Source organism: Haemorhous mexicanus, chromosome 9, assembly GCF_027477595.1.
Source record: "Haemorhous mexicanus isolate bHaeMex1 chromosome 9, bHaeMex1.pri, whole genome shotgun sequence".
In the NCBI taxonomy this organism is placed as follows: Eukaryota; Metazoa; Chordata; class Aves; order Passeriformes; family Fringillidae; genus Haemorhous; species Haemorhous mexicanus.
The window spans coordinates 10,215,349-10,238,891 of NC_082349.1; the positions used below are offsets into that span (position 1 = coordinate 10,215,349).

The window sequence follows — 23,543 nt, forward strand, 5'->3', positions numbered from 1 at the left end:
CCCTTGTTGAGAATTTTTGCTCTTGCTGTGCATTTGGTAGGAGGCAACCCCTTGTCATATACTGCCAGCCCCAACACAATTAGCCTCCTGATGCTAAAGCAGCACAATTCTCTGACAGTCTTAATCCCAGCTGCCTCCTTAAGGACCAGGCAAACAGGAGTGAACAGGCAGGTCAGGCGCTGAGGCCATTAAGCAGAGAAAAAACAAAGTTACAGCTCTGTCTCCAATCCCCATTGCTCTTGTAGCCAGGTGCTCTGACAAGCAATTCCAGCACTGGTATTGAGTGGCACCTCTATAAACCCTGTGACAGTTTGGGAGACAAACTCGCCCATCAATCAGAATGTACCTATCAACATCACTTACCTAGCACTGTGTACACAGCTTTCTTTGCTTGGGCTCGTCTCAGAGCAGTCTGCCTGAGCACCAATTCTTCTTACTTTCTGAAAAATTTAGGCACTCTACTCAAGCAACAGTTTCTGAAATACTGACTCAGAGACCAGAAAAGTAGGAAAAATTTGCAAGCCTCCTAACTGCTGCCAACTTCAACCACTGGCAGGCTACAGGAATCAGCTGAGCTTGAAGGTAAAAGCACTTCTCATTCTTTCCATGTACCTATTAATAATGTCTGTAGATAAATCTCACCAGAAATCCTTTCCTTCCCCTTCTTAGGGGAAGCAAATAAAATAAAAGCACTTTTCTTTCTCTTAAGCTGTCCCCTATGCCTAAGCATCCTCTCTGACCTCTGCACTGCTTCTCAAATCTCACTTCCTTTATGCATTCCCCCTGATGAGTGGTCACCTGATCAACTCTCCAGTGAATGGTGGCCCAGGCTAAGATTAAGAGTTATTAACATGATATATAAGCAGATTCACAGGACAGATAAAAGGACTTCACATTCAAGCACCTCCTTTTCTCCCTCACACTCAGTAGCAGATGGTCCAAGTGACAACATATGTTGCTTCAGGTGCTGACAGCACTGCTCCTGCACAGGCACGAGCTCAGAGGGAGACTGGCAGTCTAAGGGGCAGAATGGTAACCCAACCAGACCACTGCAGACCCAAATGACCCCAGCCTAATTTCATGAGCACAGGTAGGAAAACACAGACCTACTGTACCCCCCCCTCTGCTCCTCAACTCCTATCTAGGCAGATCAGTTTTGGTGACCAGCTGTTCTGTATATATTTAATTATATGTTTATATTTCATTATCACTCCAAGAAAGCCAGGGAAGAAAACTAAGATGTCAGTATTATTATTTACACCACCACTGTCAATGCAGCTACAAGATACTGCTCATGCAGAGAATCAAACTCACCTGGATGACTAATATTTCTCCAGTTTGGCCCCCAAGGAATGGGAGAGTGTGTGTGTGTAAAAAATCTATACTGGAAATATTCTAGAACTCCCAAATTTTGTGTGAATTCCATAAATGGGTCTAAATTCAAATCCATCTTAGAGGCCTAGAGCTCTACTGGGGCCTATTTTGGCTGGGAAGAGGCATTCATTCTGTTTGCAGGTAGCATACATGTGCTCAGGAAAGAAGAAAAGCCTCCCATAAATCTCCAGAACTGCAGCCTTTGCTAATTACACTCCTTGCAGTGACCCCCTTCTGTACAACCTCCCTTTCCAGCACGTTCACTCTATTTTCTTATCGAAACGGCACTCGTTGCCTTCTTGGAGAGTAAAAACAATGAAGGCAATAAAAGTAGTTTATGCAGACTCACGGCCAGGCCTCACATACTTCCAAGAATGGCTCTAAACTGGGTTTATTTCATCATCTGCTGAAGTATCCCAAACTAATACTAAGAGGACAGGGTGGCATAGATGCCATTTTATTGTAAGAGACATCTGGGAAGACAGAGAAAGCCACTAAAAATTCTTGAAAATGAGAGGAAAGCAAAGATGAGACCATGTTGAAAACAGGTCTTTCTACAGATCCATAATGCCTCCCCAGCCTTATTTTTCAGCAGTGAAATTGTTCTCCCACTTTTTCCTAGCACCAACAGGGATAGAATAGTTCTGGTGATGTTCCCAGCCTGTTGCAGAAAAAAAAAAAGACATTTAGAAGCCAAGAAAAGCTGCTTACAAAACAAGAGTTTTATTTCTCTGGAGCCAGATCCATTTAAAGCTAAACAGTGATTTACCTGGAAAACTGACACCCAACTGTGTTGTTACAGCACACACCTGAAACAGCAGATGCATGCATCTGATGCTGTCTATTAGCTCCCACAGGGGCACTGTGGGCTGTCAGAGACCTGACTGCTTAGCAGTGTGGATGCTTACAGGGATCTCTGCTAACAGATCACAGAAACAGCTGCCTTTAAGGAAAGGGGCCGTATAATTTTTACGACCATTACCATAATTTTGCAGCAGCATGCTGAACAAAGGGCAGGCAAGCACTGCTGTGCAGGGTAAGAGCCAGCTGCTGCAAGGCTCAGGAAGAGGCTTCCCCACCCTTTGCAGCAGTGAGGAGTATTCCAGAGATGTCTTTTGCGCCTCCTGTAACCCACCAGGTACAGACTACGGCTGCAGAGGGGAAAACACACTCGGATGGGACCAAAGGTCTGATCTGGTTTAACAATTCATGGCTGCCTCCTAGAGCCTCGTGCTGATGTGATACAGGAAGGTGAGAACAGCCTCATGTCTATCTCAAAGGCTGCTCTTCAAAAACCAGAGCTGAAGTACAAAAGCAGCAGCAACAGCCATGGTCTTTGCAGCTACAGCTCGTTTTCCACAGTTAGGGAAAGGTGGATCTGAAAGGTTTTGTTCCCCTGGGGAGAGGGTGGAAACAAACAAAAAAGGAAGAGGGAGAATTAAAGTAATCTTGAATCACTAAGCAGATTCACATCACCGGATCAATAAGCACCACTGACAGGGATCACAGGAATGTCGCAACTTTGCCAATAATAAAGCAGCACAGCGGAGCTCGGAGGATGACTTTTCTAAGGCAGCCGAGCATGAAGCTGCAAGGCTGGTGAACAGCTGAATGTGACACCCTGGCTTACAGCAGGCTGCTGCCAGTGGAGGGGCTCAATGCAGTTTGCTTTAAATAATGATGAGCACAGAGATTGTATTCATGGGGGAAAGGCAACCAAGGACTGGAAAAACCAAAGGCTAAATTTCATAGGCCAAACACATGTGCTTTTCCTCCCAAACTAATTCTTTTCTAAGCTGGAAAGAAGAAAGAAAAATCAGTGCTAATTTAATCAATTGATCAGTCTATTGATTGCAAAACTGGAGCTGCTAGTTAGCCATGTGCTGTAATGCCCTCAACTCTGAAACCACAAAACACACCATTGATTTCTTCACTTCCAGCTCCAAAACAAGAAATAAAACCGGGCTTTCACGGAAAAACAACTTCCTTGTCCAGGGAGAAGATGCAAGCAAAGAAGAGAGGCCAGGAAACAGGGACAGCCGCATCTTGCGAGGTTCAAACTGAAATTAGTTACAGATGCAGTCACAGTGTCTTGTGTAAACTCTATCGATTGGGTGGCTGACAGTCTTGGGAGCCTCCATAGTAGGACAATCAATCCGGCTGCAGTGTCACCTGCCACTTTGCTGAACAGTTGACAATGCAATTATCCAGTGTGGAGGCAGGGAGTTGGCGTGTGTCAAACGCAGTTAGCCACTTTCCGGGCACTACTCGATAATGCGTTTCACCGCCGCGCGGAGGAGACGACACGCGGAGACAGGAGCTGTTTAGAGCCATTGAGACCTGTGCTCCCTTTTTCCTTTAGGAACATCTCACTGCCCCTGACTTAACAACTGTATTCTAAAATGCTATTAAAATCACGTCAATCAACTATTGTGTGCTTAAAGCTCAAGTTTGACCTGAGTGTCCAAGAAGTAGGTTGCAGCTCTAGCAAAACTGCAGACCCTTGAGGGAAAAAAATTAAAAATTCATCAGATTACTATCTTAAAGACTGTGATTTTCAAAAATACAGCTAACAGACCAGTAGAAAACTGGATTGCAGAGCAACCAATGTCTGAGATCTACAAGACCTGAAGTTTAAAGGAAGTGTCAACTGACACCCAGTCTGCCTCAAAAAAGGAGTCATTTCAGATGCTTTACCTGCTCCTTCACTTCCCCTGCTAATTTTCATGGTGTTACAACTGCATTTTCTGTTTTCTTTTTTTCCCCTTCCTTCCTCTAGGAAGGGATTGACAGATGTCCCTTTTCATCCCCTGACTACAATACGAAATACTGGAAAAGGGAAAGAATTCCACTTCTTTCTGCAGAAAATTTTTCCTGGTTAGAGTAACTATTGGTGTTACATAAATCAACCACCAAGGTTTATCTGATAGGGCACCTTTCAGCTAAGGCATTCTAGCAGTTGGAACATAAAAATTAGATTCTTTTATTTTTGTATGCATTCAAGCTAACAAAAATGTACAATCAGCAAAGAGAAATTTTAATGGCTATCTTCACCAATGTCTTTTTTTCCAGTTAAAATTATTTTTACTTTGCTAATTCCCATTGATTACTTTGTGTTCCAAAATGAAGAAAATGGTGGTCCTTGAAGAATTATGTAACCTTCAAACACACATGACATTGGACATCAGTTACATGGCAGGTCATGCAGCTTTTGTACGTAAGGGAAGAGGTTTTGTTCTTCCCAAATCACATACTATTCTAATCTGCTTTTCTGACTCACTAGAGCCAACTTATGATATTAATATACAGGACAATACTTAAGAGATATTAATTAACCACAGAATCCTTCAAATTCTATATGCAGACAAAAATCAGGTGCAGCCCATGTGATTACTGTATCTAACACTATGCAAAGAGACTTTGTTAGCATTTTTAGGTCAACTATTACCTTATGGGCAAGTACTTGCTCTCAAAGGAGAGAGGTGCAAATGTTAAGAACTGGTTGGGCTACTCCATCAGACCAATCCAAATTACTGTGCTTCTGCAATGGAGGGATTACCAGGATTACCACTTTTACACAAGGGCTGAGGTAAGGGACACAAGTGCTCTGGGGCTCAGCAGCTCTCTATAAGGGGCATAAGGCACAGACTAAGTACTTGAGAAACATGGAATTTGTACATCTTGCCCACTTGGAAGCTTACAGAAGGTAGAAGTGACCAGAAGGTAGCAACCCAAACACAGGAAGGCTAAAATTCAAGGGCTGAGAGGCTGGAAAAGATGCTCAGATGTACAGACACATTCACCTTAGAGAAAGATGCTGACACTGGAAACATGGCAGAGAAATGCACTAAATTGAGCTCTTGCTAAATGGGAGGAAGATTAAGAATTTCATTTCAGCACAGATTCCTTGTACTCTTACTCTTACTGCTCTTGCACCCAAGCTGAAGTTTGCTTTAGCTTACCAGGGTAAAAGGAACGCATTCTGTCTCATCTACACAGCAGCAGCAGCGATGATTATAGGTACTAGACCACTCTTCCAAAAGGCCTAAATATGCCAGTGACATCTTCCATTTCCCACACAGTCTCTTAAGAGAAGACACACATTTACTGTTCAGCTCAAATGCTTTTGCTGCATTTGAATAGATCAGTTTATCCCCTCTTACCAATTTAACCTTAAATGCAGTCTGAATCTCCTGACATGAAAAAAAGGAAGTCTCCTTGCCTCTTGCAGCTTCCCTGTATGTCTCATTATATTTTATCTGAAAAAGAGGGCACAGCCCGGTGAGATTCTAGAGCAAGACTTTAAAGGTTTGTTGCCAGTTCTGCTACTATGTTTTTAACACTAGAGAAGATGCTTCTCCATGCTTCAGTTTCCACATACTTGTCAAACACAGATTTTAAGACTTTTGCTGTAGAGTTCCATTTTCATGAAATTGCACAGAGAAGCACACGTGAGTTTTCCCTCTCTATTTGGAGCTTTCTGCCAGGCAGATACCAGACCCAATAAGTCACTGTAATGACAGAAACCTGTTGTTGAGGTAGGGGAAGTAAAAAGTATCTATTTAGATTCTGAGGCCAGGACCTCCACATGAAAGAATGATTCTAATGCTGCATGGATTTAGAATGAGAACAATCTGGAGGAGAATACAGCTACTGCCCCAATGCTCTTTCTGGGACAACTAACCCGCTCTGGACAAAGGCTGGCCTACAACATTTGCTACTCAAACTGAAGCATATCTTGATTCTGTGTTGATAGAAAGCTGGCAGTGGGAGGACTTCAGCCATTTGCTAGGAACTTTTAAGCATTTTAATACAGTCCTACTTTCCAGGCAGCTGCCCTAATTGTACACGACATGAGATCCAATGCAAATGGACCCCCTAGGATAACTGCAGTTTGTTACAGCTTATAAAGGCTTTACCAAGTCCCTCTATGCATACACTTAGCTGTGCTGTTCTTTTCCCTTGGTAAGACATTAACAAATAGAGCCAAGCCCTTTGCTAGCTTGGGAGAAGGGCTGCATGGAGAAATAAAAAGAAATACCAGAAAAATAAAGAGAAACTTCAGAGTTAAGTAATCCCTGTGTGTTTCTCCTTCTTCATGAGTACCACAATCTATCAGACAGATCCTTGTCATGTTGATCTTTCTAAGAAAGTATCCTTCCCTGAAAATGCCCTGCTTGCCATTTTAACATTTTTAAAGTCTTTCTCTCTTCTGTGTTATTTTTGATGCAACTGATCTGCTGAAGCAAAAGAAACTGAGAAGAGCAGTGGTGACTAGCTTGCTACTGCACCTAGAGGAAGGCTTTTTGGTGGGGGAGCTGGAGGGGAGAAGAGGAGGATGGGGCGGGTGGAGAGAGAACTTAGCTACAATTCTTCAATTCTTTCATATCTAAAGAGGACAGCAATCTCTGTTCTATCAGACCGCACGGTTCGTGCTTTAAATGGTACTTGCTGCCAGCTTGCTTTCCCTGTCTCTCTCCCTTTGAAGCAGACTGGACAGCTTCCTCAAGCTGGCGTTATCACTCCCTCTAACCACTCTTGGCAGGCAATCTAATTCCCCCTGAAAAGGTCACCGCCATTTTAACTGCCTTTCAATCACATTAAGCACGCTGCCGCTCGTGCTCAGAGCACTGCGCCCGCAGCTCTCCTGACTGAGGTGCGATCGATAAACTGACATCCCGCCCAACACCCAGCTCCCCAACCGCCCCAGCCCTGCTCTCCTCCATCCCCTCTCCTGGGCAAGCTGCCTCCCAGAATGGACAGAAAGGGACCAAATGACAAAATCCTCTCCTCAAATCTGAGGCAGCAGAAGGGAACTGCTAACCTGGCATTTACTAATCTTTGTCCCATCTGTTAAGAAACAGAAGGGTGCAAGCATCCCCCACCCCCCCGCCTTCCCTAGACCTACAGAGGCAGCAACTTCACAGGACAGTTTGCTTAGGCACCAGTCCAGACACCTTTGAAGCTGTGTTACAAAGAACAAGCCTCCCTCAAGCTTCCCTCAATGCAATCATTACCGTTATCTCTCCCCCCGAGCTGCTTTTTTTTTGCAGTTACGAGTTATGTGTTCCACCCATCGATCCCTGTGTAAGACACTGTTTTAAGTCCTCTTGCCTTTTGACTGTGCTAAGCCGTTTAAGAGATGACAGCAGCTTCTATCAGTGTGAAGCTGATGTGATTCTTTTCAGATAAAGCACTTTTTTTCCACTTCCCCCCCTCCCTTCCCTTCTTTCAAGTAAGAAACATACACACAAAAAGAGACACTGAATCTTTCAAAGAAAAAAAAAAACCTTTTGAACTTCCCTCAGGAATTCTTTAAAGGGATAACCTTACAGTGTAAACACTGAGGGTAATGCACATCCATTCTGGACTGGAATAGAAGAATTGCTACAAATATGTTGAGCATTTAAAAAAACCCAACAAACCCCACATCAGAGACGAAGCGACTTGATGCTTTCACTTACGAAGCCTTGTTGGCATCCTAAACACAGAAACTCATTAAAGGTGGCATGAAATAATCCCATGCAACAAAGAGCTTCAGAGAGAGATGATTCAGAGACATGGGGAGAGATAGTTACTGAATGTTCAGGTATTTCATGAGAAATTTTAGTCTTGTGACACTGTACTGAGGCAGGGGAATATCTGATTATTTTATCAGTACAGTTTTACACTTTGAAGTACACATTTGATTTAAACGAGTTCGGTATTTCATGCTGGTATTATTCTGCACCTACTCCCAAAGAGAAATACGAACTCCTACAAACCTCTGCTTCAAGCAGGACCTCTCCTGAAACAAGGTGACTCCAAACCCTATATAATTGCCAATAATCTTAATTTACAATACACCTTATATCTTTCCAGTTTTGGAAAGCAAATTGAATGATAGCAAATTTTAAGTAGCCAGGAGGACAGCTGGAAGTACTAAATATTTCCTGACTGAAATCCTTCACCAAACCCAATAGCTTCAGAGACAACACACTGATCCCTGCACTTCTCAGGTCATATTCCTACTTTCTGCCACAGACTGTTCTTTCCACCTGCTGCCTCAGGTATGCCAAGCTGTGGCAGCCAAGTAGGTGTGCTTTGGCTCTGCCACACTAGACCTGACTGGGGGCTTGTGGCTGTAACACCAACAGAGAAGACAAATAATTCCCAGCTTCCAAGACAGCTCCTCAGGTCAGAAAAGCAAGTTTTCCCTGCAAGTGCTTTAGAATCAGGAAAGTGTCATCCTAGGAACTTTACAAGTGAAGAGTTTCAGCCTGTGGTTGCTTTTATGTTTTAGACCATCTTCCAGAAAATCCAAACAGGGCTGTTCATTTCCCCGATGTTCCTGTTTTTAGGAAGAAAAACCCTAAGGTCTCTCAACCTTACTCCAACTGAGAACCTGTCAGCATTTTCTATATATTGGCAAAGAATTTTCCTCATGTAGAGAGTGATATGAACCTTGTCCCCTAACCAAAAATGATAAAAAAAGCCATGATCCGTGTTAAGTTGGAGACACTGCTGTAATGCTGCCCAATGGACTTACATGCAACACATAGTGGCCACAGTGTCCTGCTCCCCCTTCACCCAGCTGTGACATCTCCTCAAAGCAACACACCATTAAAACCAAAATTAATGAGACACATAGCCATCTATTTTCCCCTCCGGTTTTATGTATTTCCCCATGTCATCTCTTCAGACATTGGTGACATCCCTGTAGCCTGGTAAAGGCTGTCTGGCATTATAAAAGACATTTGATTTCCACATCACTGCTACTTCTCAGCAAAGGGAAGAGAGCCAAATGCAAAGCCTCAGGTGACAGGGGTTAACGAGGGCCTTGCCAACTCCAGACAAAGCAGTTTTAAGCATTGGAAAGCATCTACAAAACGTTGCGCTGTGCTTCAGGGCTGTAAATTAAGAATTCTGTCTGGCAAGAGAAAACACTGGCAGAAAAGAAGAAAGACAGTCACCTTAAGGTTACCTGAGAGTGCACATAGCAGTCCTGAGTGATAGAGACCCATGAATGTAGAAGTCAGAGACAATAGGAGAGCCACAAAAGAGAGCACGAAAAAGTGTAACTTAATTAAAAATAAATGCAATCAGCCAGCTGTAGGAGATCACTCCAGCTTTGCTCTGGCTTTCTAAATTTTACAACTTCTTGCACAGAGTAGGTAGGTACCCTGTACATATTGCAAAAGACTAGGTGGAAAGTTGTTAGGAAAAATGTTTACCCAGCCTAACTATAGCAATTAAACACATACAGTCGACCAGAAGGTTCATTTGAAAGAGGATCTCCATATGACCAAGGTAATGTGGAAGATTCAGATCACACTTCAGTGAATTGACTCAGAAGCAACTGGGAACATTTACCAGGTGAAGATAGCACCATGTCCACACCAAAGAAGTGGAAGAGCGTGCTCTCCTCAAATGCAGGTGTTTGGCAGGGATGAAGGAAGAAACCACTCAAGCACAAAGAAAGGGAAGAAATGAACTTAACAGCTTTTTCTAACCAGGACTAGCAGTGATGACAACAACAGAGGCACACAGACATCCCATGCTTCCCTGGTCCAGACTGTAGTGTCTATGCTACATGAACATAGCCTAAGATCCTGCATGGTCTCATCAGGCCTCTATGTGGAATCACACACAGACACAACTCTCCATGCAGTCACAAAAAAAAGTTAGGCTACTGACACAGCATGGAATAACGTGAGCTTCACTGGGGGTCATTTAAAGCCCAAAGAAGCTGCTCCTTATCATCCGCTCTGCTATAACCCAGCTACAATTTAATTTCAGAGGAAAGTAAGAGCAGATCAGGAGTGCCTGGTTTTAGCAGAGCACACGGCTGGCTTTAAAGTGCAACTCCCTTATGCAGTAGCCTTTCCCCTTGAGATATTTTAAATTAAAATCCAAGCTGATATAGGAAGAGATCACATCCCATCCTCTTTATTGAACGAAGAGAGCCAGCATTCCTCCTCTCATTAAGCATGCACTACGTGGATTGCTTGTGAGAAACTCTCGTGAGTGCCTGAGGTTCATGCCAATGAACAGTTTAGTAAATCCTCCTCTTTGAGGCCAAAGGGCTGAATGTAAGAAAGGGGCCAGGTTTCTAGCTAAAATTACATTCACCAATAAAGCTCACAAGAGGTCAAATTTTGCCATAACTCACTCTCTCCTTGGTAACTGATTTCCCCATCACTAGGGAAGGAGCAAAAGAAGGAGGAAAAATAAAATGTGTTTGTCTGAGAGCCCTAAGGGCTTGCAGTGCTGGAGGTGCAGAGCAGGTTTCTGGATTCTCATTTATCAACCTTAAAAGGGATGGAGTGATAAATGCACAACTGGCCTTTAATATTTTATGCAGGTGCTAAAGCGACTTAGCTGTCACCTCCAATACATCACCAGAGGCTGATACACCAGCTTTCGTCACTCCAGGCTGGGAATTTTTACAATTTCATTTCTATTTCCCTCTCTTCACATATTTCCATGTATTTCTTACTACGTGTGAGATATAAAATGTTATTTTCCCCATACGATCTACCCATTCCCTCTTCAGCCACATTCCTTGAGAAAGAAATAACCCCACAGTTCGTTAAAGATTTGCACAAATTTTGACTCTCATCGTTCAAGAGGCACAAAAAACTGAAATCACTTTACATTCTGGCAAAGGCTGATGATTCTGCCTTTTGTGGAAGGGAAATCCCCATGTCTCTCTCTTTAAAGATATGTAATGATCAACTTCCACAGCAGAATGATTTACACGTGCCCCCAAAACACTGGCGCACCTCGAAATCCTCCCTCCAGGAGGGTAGTGGCCCGTATCCTCTTCTGCCCGCACCACTCGTACTCCTCAAAGCGGTTGCCGTTCTCGTTCTCGATGTCCACAGAGTCATCCTCAGTCATGCATGAACCTTCTCTCTGCATGGGATAAAGCAGGGGCAGAGTGTTGAAATGCACCAAATGGCTCTTTGAGGTTCATAACTCATGGTGGGATGGGGAAGAAAAGCTGGGCTGCTCCCAGGACAGCTAAGTTAGAGCATACAGCAGCCTCTATTCCCATCCCTGCTCCAACTAATCTAAACTAGAAGTAAATAGGCACTGGAAGAACTTGACAACCTAAGATTAAAACAAGTTGCAAGTTTCATAATTTTTACTCAAGGAAACATAAGGTCTGGTCCCTACAACAATGCTGGTGTTCATTTCAACATGCATTCCCCTGCCTTGCAAGCAAAATTCTTCTGTCATGGAGGAACATGATTCCTTTGACCCCTAGCATAAGTGTTCACCTATAACATAGTTTTGGGGCATACCGATCAAAATACACCTCTCTTTATACTATGCACCTCTTGAGGCAACAAGTCCTCTGTTGAAGGTTTTTCCTGAGAAACATGAACAAGAAGCCCTATGACAAAACTCTCTCCCTCCCCTGGGTCTTGTTTCTCCTTCCTTGCTGTCTTTAGGATGAACAGCAAGAGAACAGTTCTGCTTAAATGCACTTCCCTGGAGTAAGACGATCATGCAACCTTTAAAAATCTCAGTCTGCTACAAAAGAACCCAACAAACAATTGTAATGCTGTCAAAAGCACAGATCAGAACGATGTTCTTCCTGTGCTACATAGGATGCCTGAAGTTCAACAAAAGGTTCATCAATTTCAATAGCTCCACCTTTAAAATCTACAAATTAGACTTCCATAACAGCAGAAAGGTGCATGAAGTAAAAAGTTGCTAATGCAACAGAACAGAAAAAAATCCAGAAGAATCCATCTTCCCAGACAAAGAAGTGACTACAGATCTTAGGGAGAAAGTTAGCATTGCCTGCAAGCTCAGCAATGTTAGTTTTGCCCCGCATGAGGTCAACTATAGACAGAGCTGGGAGTAGGGAGAAGGGAATGGCAGCTGGTGATCCTGTTGCGCCTCTACCTTTGCAAGGCATTGTTCCACATGCCTACTCATCTCCTCCTCGGATCCTGACAGAGGTCGGCTGCAGAGGGGACATACCTGCCCTTCGTCTTGCTTCCTCCGTTTCATTTTTCCAATCCGAGCTGCATGGAGAAACCGGGGAAAGAAAACAAACAAAAAAGGAAAAAAGGAAGACATGTCAAGTTTGTAGATCCAGTCTTTGCTCAGCTCCAAATAAGAAACCCTTGGCAAAAATGGTAAGATTTCACAGTGGAAAATCCTGTTGTAACTCTCAATTCTGACCTCTATGAACAGTACAGAGACTGTTGCTTGGCACTTTTCAGAGGAAATCTGCAACCTGTAGCTGAGCACTCTGATTCCACAGAGGCAGCTATTCACAATTTAACAACTAGGAGAAGAATATCTGCTACACATCCCATGGTAAGTTATTAGAATAGTTCAAATCTTTCCCTTTGAAACCTGAAATTGTTTTCAAAGTTGAATGATCAAGCCACTGAACTCTGTTTTGGATTTTGCCTTCTAAGTTTGAGGTCCCTCCATTAACACGTCTATTCTCTCTGCAAGAACTTGTTTAGAATGTGGAAGGATGGTGTAGTGCCTGATAGCCTTGGACAAGATATTTAACAATCACTTCCAGGACCACAAAGCCTCCGTACACCCTGAAAAATTCCTTCTCAGACTACCACAAACAAGTCAGAGCACCATCTGGGTAGCAGATAATATTTATGGAAAGGAAAGAGATTTGCTACAAAAAACACAGGACCCATGCTAGATAGCTTCTGTCTCTCTACTGTTTTTATTTCATGAAAACTAGGGGCTACACTGCCTTCTTGAGAGCACGCTCTGGGAAACAAACATGCTACAAATCATGATGATTAGAAAAAGCAGCCAAGGTAGCCTGTTGCTTAATCCAATAGCTGGTTAATTTGAGCCATCGTTTAATGTGATCAAAACATCTGGAACCAAATCATTTGCATTAAAAAGAACTTCTGTCTTTTATTATGATGGCTTTAGGCAGGTATTACTGAATAACTCAATCACCGGCTGCAGGAAAGTCACTGTTTAATTAATAAGGAAGGTCAAAATTCTGAATGAGAGACAAGAAAAAGCCCAAGGAAAGCCCATGTGATAATGAGAGATGACACCACCAAAAAGCTGCACTAGCCAGAAATCGTTACTGACATTGTGAGCACTGCAGCATTCTCTGAGAGCCTTCATGCCTGAACACTGTGGGGATCAACAGCTCCCTGCAGCCAACGAGTCACAGAAAGCTTCTGGAATGCCAGGATGGGAAGGACCAGTGTACAGGTAAGTTTCTGTTGATTGTTTTCTCAAGTGCATCAGTTTAGAGCACACACATCAAGTGTATTATAAAGTTTCAGCTGAACACATCAGCACAGACCAGAAAGGCCTCCTTCAAGACTCTCTTGTTGGCTTCCCTGGACTCAGGACTCTCTGGATTAGAACATACCTTCCCACACCTGGGGAGTCTTCATCATCCCCTATACTTTTTCATGCTTCAGCACTAAGAAAGCTTCAAATTAATCAGTGGGCATTGTTTTTCCTCACTGAAATACATGTGTGAAAATTCCCTGAAAAATACATCTCCACTCCTCACATGCTGGAAAGGATTCTGTAAATGTGACATTCCTAGAGTAAGAGACAGCAACTTGAGACCAAAACAAAAATGTTTTTGATATCTGGCACTTTGAACAACATAGACTCTCAATAAACACAGCTTTCACTGTTTGTCTAAATTTTATTTGCTGAAGCTCCACAACTCTCTCTTGTGTTGGGTACACCACACTGACAGTTCCACAACCCTCTCATTTAGGCAGTTAAGCCACACTCTTTCTGGCTTGTACTTTAGTGCCCAAGAGATTTCTGAAGTTCTGGTTTAGTGCATACCTATATCCTTCAGCATGGCTCTTTCATTTAAGTTTAGGATGCTCTTTCCTTGCCTCACTAGCTCTGTAGAGCCAGCAAAAAATATGGAAGGAGGCTGGAATCAGACATGACTTGAGCATTCCTTAGCAAACACCCATCTGGAGACACAAATTTCTCTCAACTCATCATGTTTTTAACAGGGAAATGCAGGGAAGGAGCAGTTTAATTATTCTGGTAGGACTCCCCATGGCCAAACAATTCAGAGCAGTCTGCCTGGTGAATGTATTGGTATTTTTAGGGTTTTTTTACTGCCATCCTCCAATCCATGCACTGTAGCAATGACAAAAGGAAGACAACTTATTTCGGATCTTCTACAGATAAATTCTTGGGTCCATTTTGCCAGAACAAGCACCTCATCTGCTGCTGAAAAGTTAGTGCAGAGCTGAGAACAGAACCTCACTCTGCTCCAGCTCTACACCAGTCCCAGCAGCCCCCCCAATCTTGGCTCATTTAGCTCCACAGAGAAGCATCCCTTTGAGTTGCAATGCCACAAGTGAAAAAGCCACTGGAGGAAAGAGGTGTTGAAAACAAATCCCCCTGCCATTTTCATTCTCTGGTCATTAGCAGTGGCAGCGTCGTTCCCACAGAGGCCAAGGGTGCCCCTGGTGCCAGGAGGAATGGGAAGGGAGCAGCCAGGAAAGCACATCCGAGCGGAGCTGTCCCTGCCCGACACACGCAGCCCGGCCATCACTTCCAATCAGCGCGGCAGGGACGGAAGGCAGGGACAGAGCGGCCCCAAAGGCAGGGGCTGATTGTGGCGCTGTCCCGAAGGGGAGCAGCTCAAAAGAACACGCAAGTGAGACCACAGGATTGCTAATTAGTGTTGATAGATGCAATCATTTCTAATTAGCTCACTAATCCCTCTCTCCCTTGCTCCTGTCACAGGAGCACGGAGAGAGGGGAAAAAAAAGAAAAAGTCATTTATTCCCTCCCTCCCATAATTCAGAAAGATAAAAATGCAGCCAGGTGAGGACTGGATGTACAAAAAGGACAGAACTCAGGGAAGGAGGTTTTTGCACAAGTCTGACCCATTCTTATCTCTGACTGAGCAAAGACTCCATAGTTATTATTCCAACCTTCTGCCAGGAGGTGAGAAGTTCACTAGTTTTTATTAGCATTAATAATTATTATTAGGCTATCAGAGGGCTTCCAGCACCTCTGAGGCCTCACTTTTAAAGATGTACATTACCCTATACATGGCTCCTGCTGCAAGGGCCTGTTCTCCTTCAGATTACATGAAACCATCAGGCACCCGGGGAGTTTAAGTCACCACAGCAGATGAATGAGAAAGCAGCATGCAGATGTGAGCAAGAACTGGGATCCTCTGCAAGGGCAGGGGGTCTCAGCTATGGTCTCTGACTTAACCTAGGAGCTGTGTTGGCTATGGAATTCCTCTTCCCTTCACTGATATGTAGTTCTCTAATATGGGGCTGTGCAAGGTGAGAGGCTGCTTGCACTAGAGAAGGAGCCAAGCTGCTCTAAACAAAGCCTCTGCTGCTGAGGGCACACTGGTCCCTGCCTTCCCACAGGCACAGAGACAAGGACCCAAGCCACCACTGCTGCCTTATTGGCAGAAAAGATTGAGGATGTTTTCTAACAATGGGCTCTCCTCATGAAGGCTGAACCTTGTTAATGCTAAAGATCACGTTACTCTCTAGTCCAGCCAAACTTCCTGTGAGAAAAGCTAATGGATTTTAGTTTTCACTGGTACTCCCCCCCCCAAGCAAAAATTCACCTTCAGGACACAGCACTAATTACCTCAGAAGTGCTCTTACACGGCATCTAGCAGTGGACACTGCACCAACCTCTCCTGCAGCATCAAAGGCCATGATTAAGTTACTACCAATATCTCTTATGGTTCCCTCCACCAGCCTGAGTGGTCCCCTGAGTCCTATGCAGACATCATTAGCAGCTCCTGCAATGGCAGGCCAATCAAATTAAGTGGAAGCATTTTTGTCTCCTTTCCAGTGAAAATCATCCAGCTTTATTCCTCCCCCACCCATCAGCTACAAAAGCACGGGACATGGTCCTGGTGGTTCAACAAACTGCACTGTCTGTTTGGACAGACAGGCTGGGAGTAACCACCAAAACTGGACTCACCTTCTCAGGGAGGTGCAAATGGAGCTTTGTAAGGACCTACTTCACATCTCACTGGAGAACTTTGGAAATAACTCTAAACTTACATCAAAGATATTCAAGCACAAGAGCTAGCACGTGTTCTCTGCAAATCTACTACAGGAGTCCTGAGGAGTGGCTGTACCTGCTTTTGTTAGATCTATCACAGAAAGCTTTTGTGAACGATCAAACTCATCCACAGCATCTGATGCAAGGGAACAACGGCAGTAGTGGCAGAGCACAAAAAGCCATCTCAAGAAGAAGCAAAAGCAAAAAAACAGATGGTCAAGAAGGAATCTGTTTCAGACCTTAAGTACAATTTGCTGCTCATCTGCCTGAAAAAGGACATTAAGGGCCAGATTCACAAAGGGTTTCACTGCAGCTTTCAGATTTGCATGGTCAAAGTTCCACACAGATGATTTTCAGCAACCTTCAATCTGACACTATTCTCTGAGGTTGGCACCTACTTAACCTGCTGAACCCATGTTCTGATACACTAAGCCAAACTTTGTGCCCTTATTTTGAATGACTACCTAACCTGCTCTGCACTGCTAAACTCCACAAGCGTCAATTTACAGGGTGGCTTAAAGTTTCCAGTATGGCAACACTGGAAATAAGGCAAATGAAAGAAATGCTTCCTTTGTCACACAGGTTCATCAGGAACCAGCACCTCATATGCCTGGGTTCACAAGGACACAACCTCTGTAAAGTGAGTTTAGCACAGGTGAGAGGTGCAGGATTAACTCACTGAGGCTGACAGGGAAGTTGTGATACAAACACTCAACCAAGAGCCTAACAGACAGAACATTAATCTCCTGCTCCTGAGCTTGAAAATGCATTTGCTTTACTTACAGCTCAATTTAAGTTACAGCTTTGACTTACAGAATTAAAATTCTGGCCTGGCAGGTACATGTGAACCATGTACGTGCCATCAGGACCTAATCATGTTGTGGCCAGGCCAACAGAAGCTCACAAAAGACGTTTCCCTCTCTACCTTCTCCTCCCTTAGCTCTTTTTGCACATTCCCAAATGAACACAACAGGACGGAAAACATCAAGGTCCAAACAAGACTGAGTCACAAACAGCCTGGGTAGCCAAGATTAGAGTCAAGGACAATGTGGAAGAAGAGCAAACACTGTGAGCCCTTTTTATGGGAGGAGTTTCCAGAAGTGCTTCTAGAACTCAGCTCATAAATGCTTGACAGAAATACCAAGATAAACTGGCTACAACAATATTGAAAAGTACACATAAAACATAATAAAACAAATGAAACAGATTTTTATTTGACAGACTGCACTTGCTATATCTTAAGTTTCTGCAGTGTGTCAATGAGAATATGAAACAAAGAGCCAGTTGTCCTTGGACAAGTCCTACACAACTTCTGTTCATGTAAAATAATCAGGATTAGGAAACTAAAGTTGCATGATTGATTAGAAGCGCATTAAAATATGATATATAGATAAATATGCACTTTTTTCCCCTAAAGCACTTGAGTGTTCTCCATCTAAAGCATTACTGCTCAAATTACTCAACAATAACGTGGTATAGCTTACAAATACTGCAGTTATTTCAGTACAAACAAATGTGGAGGAAGAAAACTAGAAAGCAGTGAGCATTCAGAAGTACAAATGTAAAGACACATGCAGAGAAAGGAGCAGTAGAACCCACCCAACCACGTGGCAGACTGGACCAGACATCACCACAGGTATGTTCTGGGAACAGCACTATTCAGTCACAAAAAGCTAAGGTCAGAAGGAACCAGTTCTGATCTAATCTGACCTTCTTTGGGACCCAAAGCACTTCACCTGAATTTCTGCATCCAACTCCCTGATATCTAGACCCTCTTCATCTCAGGGTGAAGAAAAGAACAGACAGGAAACCCCAGCATTATTAGGGCAGCACATATATTCTTTCATTTAGAATAGGGCTGTACAACAAAAGGTACATAAAGAAGAGTGAAACGTCCAGCAAAAACAATGCAAATGCTGCACAAAACTACCTGCCTCCCTTCAGATGAGCACAGGTTCACAAAAACATCTAACAACACAGGCCAAGAAGAGCTCCCAAAAGGAGATCACAGTCTATCCAGAGTGTGCTGCAACCCTGCTTTGGGACAGAGACAAAAGCACAATGCAATACTGAGACAGTTCAGCAGAGAGCTTTGTCTCATGCTGAAGGACTCCACAACACCAAGAATGTCACAAGTCTGGCTCAGACTTAAAAAAAATATTTAAAATAAGATGACTGCACCTTAATTGTTGGCCTGAAAAAAGGTGGAAGGAGAGAGCTTAGCCCTATCTATCCAACTATGATAAAGGAATAGTCTGACATCCTTGACTCCAGAGACCTCAGTCACACAAAACAAGTCACCACAGAGCAGAACCTCGTGTATCTGGGCCATCTGAACTCTGTGTCTGCCTGCCAGCACTGGCAGCTCCCTGCACTCATCCTGGAGTGCAGAGTGAGCACCTGCCAGCAGCTACCTGTCACTGGTGTAAGGTAACTCTTTTCTTTGTTCTATGGCTTAAAAAACTTTCTGGAGTTTGCAGTTTTTTGGCCCTCTGGGTTGATATTTAAAAATTGTAAGGCTAGGTCTGAATTCACCTATGTCTAACTTATCATAGTTCTGGATCAGCAGCTTCTGTTTGCTTAAGACTACACTAAACATGGAGGCCTTCAAATTCAAGCAAAGTGTTTTCTATCAACACACTCTAAACCTTTTTGCTATTTTGTTCAAGCAGATCTTCTTCTAAATAAACTCCAAAGGTGTTATAGTGAACTATCACATCAGGAAGCTCGAGATTAATGAACCTCATATTAACCTGAATAACCAAATTCTGACTAAATATTACATACTAAAGTAGCTACAGGCAGTACAAAACCAGAAGACAGAACATTGTTAGTGTGTACATGGTAAGTTCTGACTTCTGAACTTTGAGAAGTTTCAACCTCTTCAGCTCTATTAAAAAAAGTTTCCTTTCAGCTTTTCTTTCCAATTTCAAAGCAGAGAGATGGACTTCCTTTCTCAGAAACCATGTCTGATTTGGTTTTTAAATAGCAAGCCACAGTCCACTAGAAATAGTTGTTTACTTGTTAGGAGCACCCACAGATACAAGAATAAAAGTACCACACCAGCATCTGTGGGTTTGAGAGAAAAAAAAATCCAAAACAAACCATGACGTCAGATGACACTGAGGCTTCTTAAGAGTTTACTGCAGGATTCAGCCATGTGAGCTGTGAAAGCTCAGCAGCCGGGCCCCGCACAGAAAACACGGCTTTGGGGCCTGTTTTAAACCGGCTGGGGGATCCCGGCAGGGGTAGCCACGGGTGAGCATGGAAGGCTTCACCTGAACGCCCCTTGCGCCCTTCCGGCAAATCGAGGCTGGTGGCGGCTCCCGGCCTGCGGTGTGGGGGATACGGGGATGCCACACAACTCGGCCCAACTCTGGAAACTTCTCCGGAGGGGCAGGCGCGATGGGGGCCGCACTCACCGTTCAGCCGAGTCTGCCGGTTCGCTCGCACCCGCAGGAAGGTCTGCAGAGGGGAGACAAGAGCGTCAGGACGCGGATGTAAACAACTCGCCCCTCTCCCGTACACAAGGCCCGGCCCGGTCCCCCCACTCCCCGCGCATCCCCGGGACAACGCTCCGTCCGCGGGCCTCCCCCCCACCGCAGCACCCACCTCTTCCCGGCCCCCGCCGCCGGGCCCTCTCTTGCCGCTCTGCATAGCCGCGGGCGCCGCGGGCGGGCAGCGGGCGGCGGGCCCGGGATGCGGGTGGATGCGGCGCGGCCCGGCGGGCGCCGCCGATCAGCCCCCGGCGGCCGCCGCCATGTTGGCCCCGGTCATGTGACCCGCGGCGCGCGGGTGAGAGTTCAGCAGGCAGTTCCCATGACAACCGACAGGGGGCGGCAGCGCCCGGCGAGCCCGGCCAATCAGAGCCCCGGGGCGGCTGGAACCCGGAGGATCTGGCCAATCGAAATTCAGGGGGTACGGAGGCGGGAGGGGGGTGAGGGAAGAGAGAGAGAGAGAGAGAGAGAGAGACCCTGTGTACCTGACCAATCAGAAATCAGAGATAACTGGGACCCTTGGGCGCCTGGCCAATCAGAAATCAAGGGTTACTGAGATCCTGCAGTGCCTGGTTAATCAGGAATCAGGACCCCCTGGAATCCAAGGGGCCATGATTAATCCGACCCCAAAGGCAGGTTGCTGCCCCAGGGCAGTTGACCAATCAGAGCCTGGGAGCAACTGTGAAGCAGTTTTCCTGATTTCCAACAAGATTCCGTTGTCCAATAGTGATTGAGCACCCTTCAGGCCCAATGTCACTGGCCAATCAGAGCCTTAGCCCTGAAAATAACCCAAAGGCACTGTCCAATCATGCACCAGTGTGTCACTCTCCAACTTCCTCTGCCCAATCAGAGACTGGGGCCCAAGGGCGCTTGGCCAATCAAAATCCAGGGATAACAAGACCCAAAGGCAGGCGGCCAGTGGGCCCTTCTGTGGTTCTTGCCCTGCCCTGGCCTTGCCATGGAGCCCCCAGGGCCTGCCCTGGCTGGGGGAGTCAAACCTCAGGAAGCAGAGGCCTGGGAAGTGGAGCCCTGTCCTTCCCACCTGCTGACACCCTCTGCATCTTCCGGGGCCAGGCTGAGCATCCACCTCAGCTCCAGGGCTCTGACACCTGTCTGCCCTGCCCAGAAATGCCCCTATCACGGTGACACCTTGACTGCAGGCAAAGCCTGCACTTTCCAGACACTCCTCCCTCTTTCTCTTTCCATGGTTCAGCAAATCTGGGTGGTCAGAACTGTCTCATGGGTTTCCCTCCCATATTTGCTGCACAGTTGTGGAGGAGGATGGCCCCTGCAGACCGGCCTGAGGTTGGGACAGAGCTGGGGGCTACAAATTCGGCAGCAGAGGCTCCTATACACGCAAATCCCATCTGTTCCCCTCTCTGCAGACTACTCAGACTTTGTTTCCTGGAATCAAACCTACATTTTGGATCTCCTCTCTGGCACCTGATAGCCTGCTGCTTCTTTTTCAGAGGGAAAACAAAAACCACCCCGATACACGTTTTGCTGCCCCAGATGATGATGGCAGCTGGACAGTTCAGTGCTGGCTGGTGAGCTTTGCACAGTCTGTCCTACATCCCAGGTCTGCCTGCCTGCTGAACACACAGCTGGATTTTCATACATGGCTTACTTACAAAATCACAGCTGCTGATGTTGGCTTTACCCTTTTAATGAATTGAGCTGTCTTTTGGGAGGCACGCTTACCTGAGCTCGGGAGGAGGGATGTGAGTCTTCCTTGAACAAGGATTTTGGGCTTTTGCTTACACTTCACTTGCTATTCAGTCAAAAATATTCTGTGGGCTCCCTCCAAGCCTGAAATGCCATCTTTGCAGTACAATGTTTCACTTGCAATTTGCTGTTGATTTCTCCACTGGGTATTCAGGGTTTTAACTAAATGTAACTAAAATGGCTTTGTTTTTACTCAAAGCTCCATCTGACAGAACATACTGTAAGAGGAGCAGCCCCTACTGACGAAATCCACTGGCTGCCATTACCTCGGTCTGATCAGTCTCCATGTACCAAACCCCAGCAACCAGGCTTGGCACAGGGGAGGCAGGAGGATGCCTCCTCCCCACATCCAGGAGGCCCCCACTGCCTTCACTGCGGCCCCCTCTCAGCATGGGGAGCAATGCAAGCAGCCCTAGTGCTGTGCAAGCCCCTATTTCTGTAGCACTCCTATTCATTAATCTCCTTCCCTAAGTATCCCCATTGGTATATAAGCACAAAGACTGAGAAAACTGAGCCACAGGAATTCTGAAAACCCAAACGCCAATAACTCACGTTCTAGCATGTTACTAATACAGTGTATAATCATGATTAGATCACAACACAAGGGACAGTCATAATTCCAGCACACCTCTGCATATGGAAAGCTAAATTTTGCAGCCCTTAAAATCACCACCGTGAGAGTCTTCTGCTCTGCTTCCTGGGCTTTTTCCCTTGGTAAGCCCGGCAGACTGAATTCTCGTTCATATTGTGGCTTTATTAAGAATACACTGAGGCTTTACACACCCTTGGCACCCACTCTGAGGTCCCTTTACACTGCCAGTGCAGCGTAACTCAGCCAGCACAAGCATAAATGAAAATCAGGCCCTAGAGGTGTTTTCTCCCTGCAGTGCAGACGTACAACTCCCATTACACATTTGCATTAAGGGCTGCAACCCTCCATAAAATATGCTCACAAACTTAAAGCACATTAGAGAGTAGCTGGACTCAGCACATAGAGGGGCTTCTGCTGAGAATATTTGTCTTTGAGTATGACATAATAAAAATGTACAGGAACAGAAGGCTGCAAGGGGCCACCAACCTCACAGAGACTGATGTCTGGCAGAGTGGGAAGGGAGGAAGGTTCTCCAACAAAGGGGCCATAGCAAAAATATCTTCCACTCTCTTTTGAAATGAACATCATTTATTTATTAGCCTTAATAAACAGGCAGGAAAGAGAGCAGGATTACCTGAAACAGGCATTTCTGTATCTTCTGCAAGGTTTGCTTCCTTTGCTTTGCTCCAGCTTTTATTGTTAATGGGAAAGTAAAGTGGCTGTGATGTGACACCAAGTTATACCTCAAAGCCACATGGGACTATGACCCACAACTGATAATATAACCAATAAACAGGACAGAGGGTGGAATAATGGGCAACAAATGTACAAATCTGCTACTAATAGGACCCATCTTCAGGAACACATGTTATAACTGGGTCTGCTCAGTAAGAGCCTCAGCACTGGTCATCAGCCTCTCTCTGCAGGCTCAAACACAGACTTGGCATGTGCAAAGCGGCTGGTGCAGGAAGATATGAGTGCCTGCCTGACCCTGGGCACAGGGTATGGCTGCAGGCCACCACAGAACAGAGGGGGATAGGTGTTTGCCATGCTGGTACAGCCTCAGCCCACCCAGACTGTCTGCACAGCAGGTGGACACACACTTGGGTCTGTGCTGACGACCAACATTAATTTATCTGCTGTCTTTCAGAGCCTACTTGAAGCCAGTGGCTGAGTACAGACTTGCAGCCAAACAGCTGGATGTGTGTTGAGTTGAAGTCGTTTGCCAGCCCCTAAAATACAGACAGACTTACAACCAGCCAAGCTATACTTATGCTGCTCCCTGCTTCATTTCTTGCTCCATCTCCCTCAAGTTTTACTCATGG

The 23,543-nt window shown here is 45.2% G+C and overlaps 1 protein-coding gene across 5 annotated transcripts in view; it reads right to left on the bottom strand.

Annotated features, from left to right (window-relative positions):
• Positions 1–23,543, bottom strand: part of RNF220 (ring finger protein 220) — a 213,065-nt gene that overhangs the window by 35,143 nt on the left and 154,379 nt on the right. For 2 of the 5 annotated variants that reach the window (XM_059853963.1, XM_059853964.1), the window contains 3 exons: positions 19,827–19,869; positions 12,352–12,395; positions 11,139–11,271 (listed from right to left, as the gene is read on the bottom strand). In XM_059853963.1, coding sequence (XP_059709946.1) covers positions 11,139–11,271; positions 12,352–12,395; positions 19,827–19,869 — 220 coding nt within the window. Of the gene's footprint in view, positions 1–11,138; positions 11,272–12,273; positions 12,396–19,826; positions 19,870–20,016; positions 20,171–23,543 lie in introns of those variants that run through there. The other 3 variants (XM_059853961.1, XM_059853962.1, XM_059853966.1) reach the window with 2 other exon arrangements.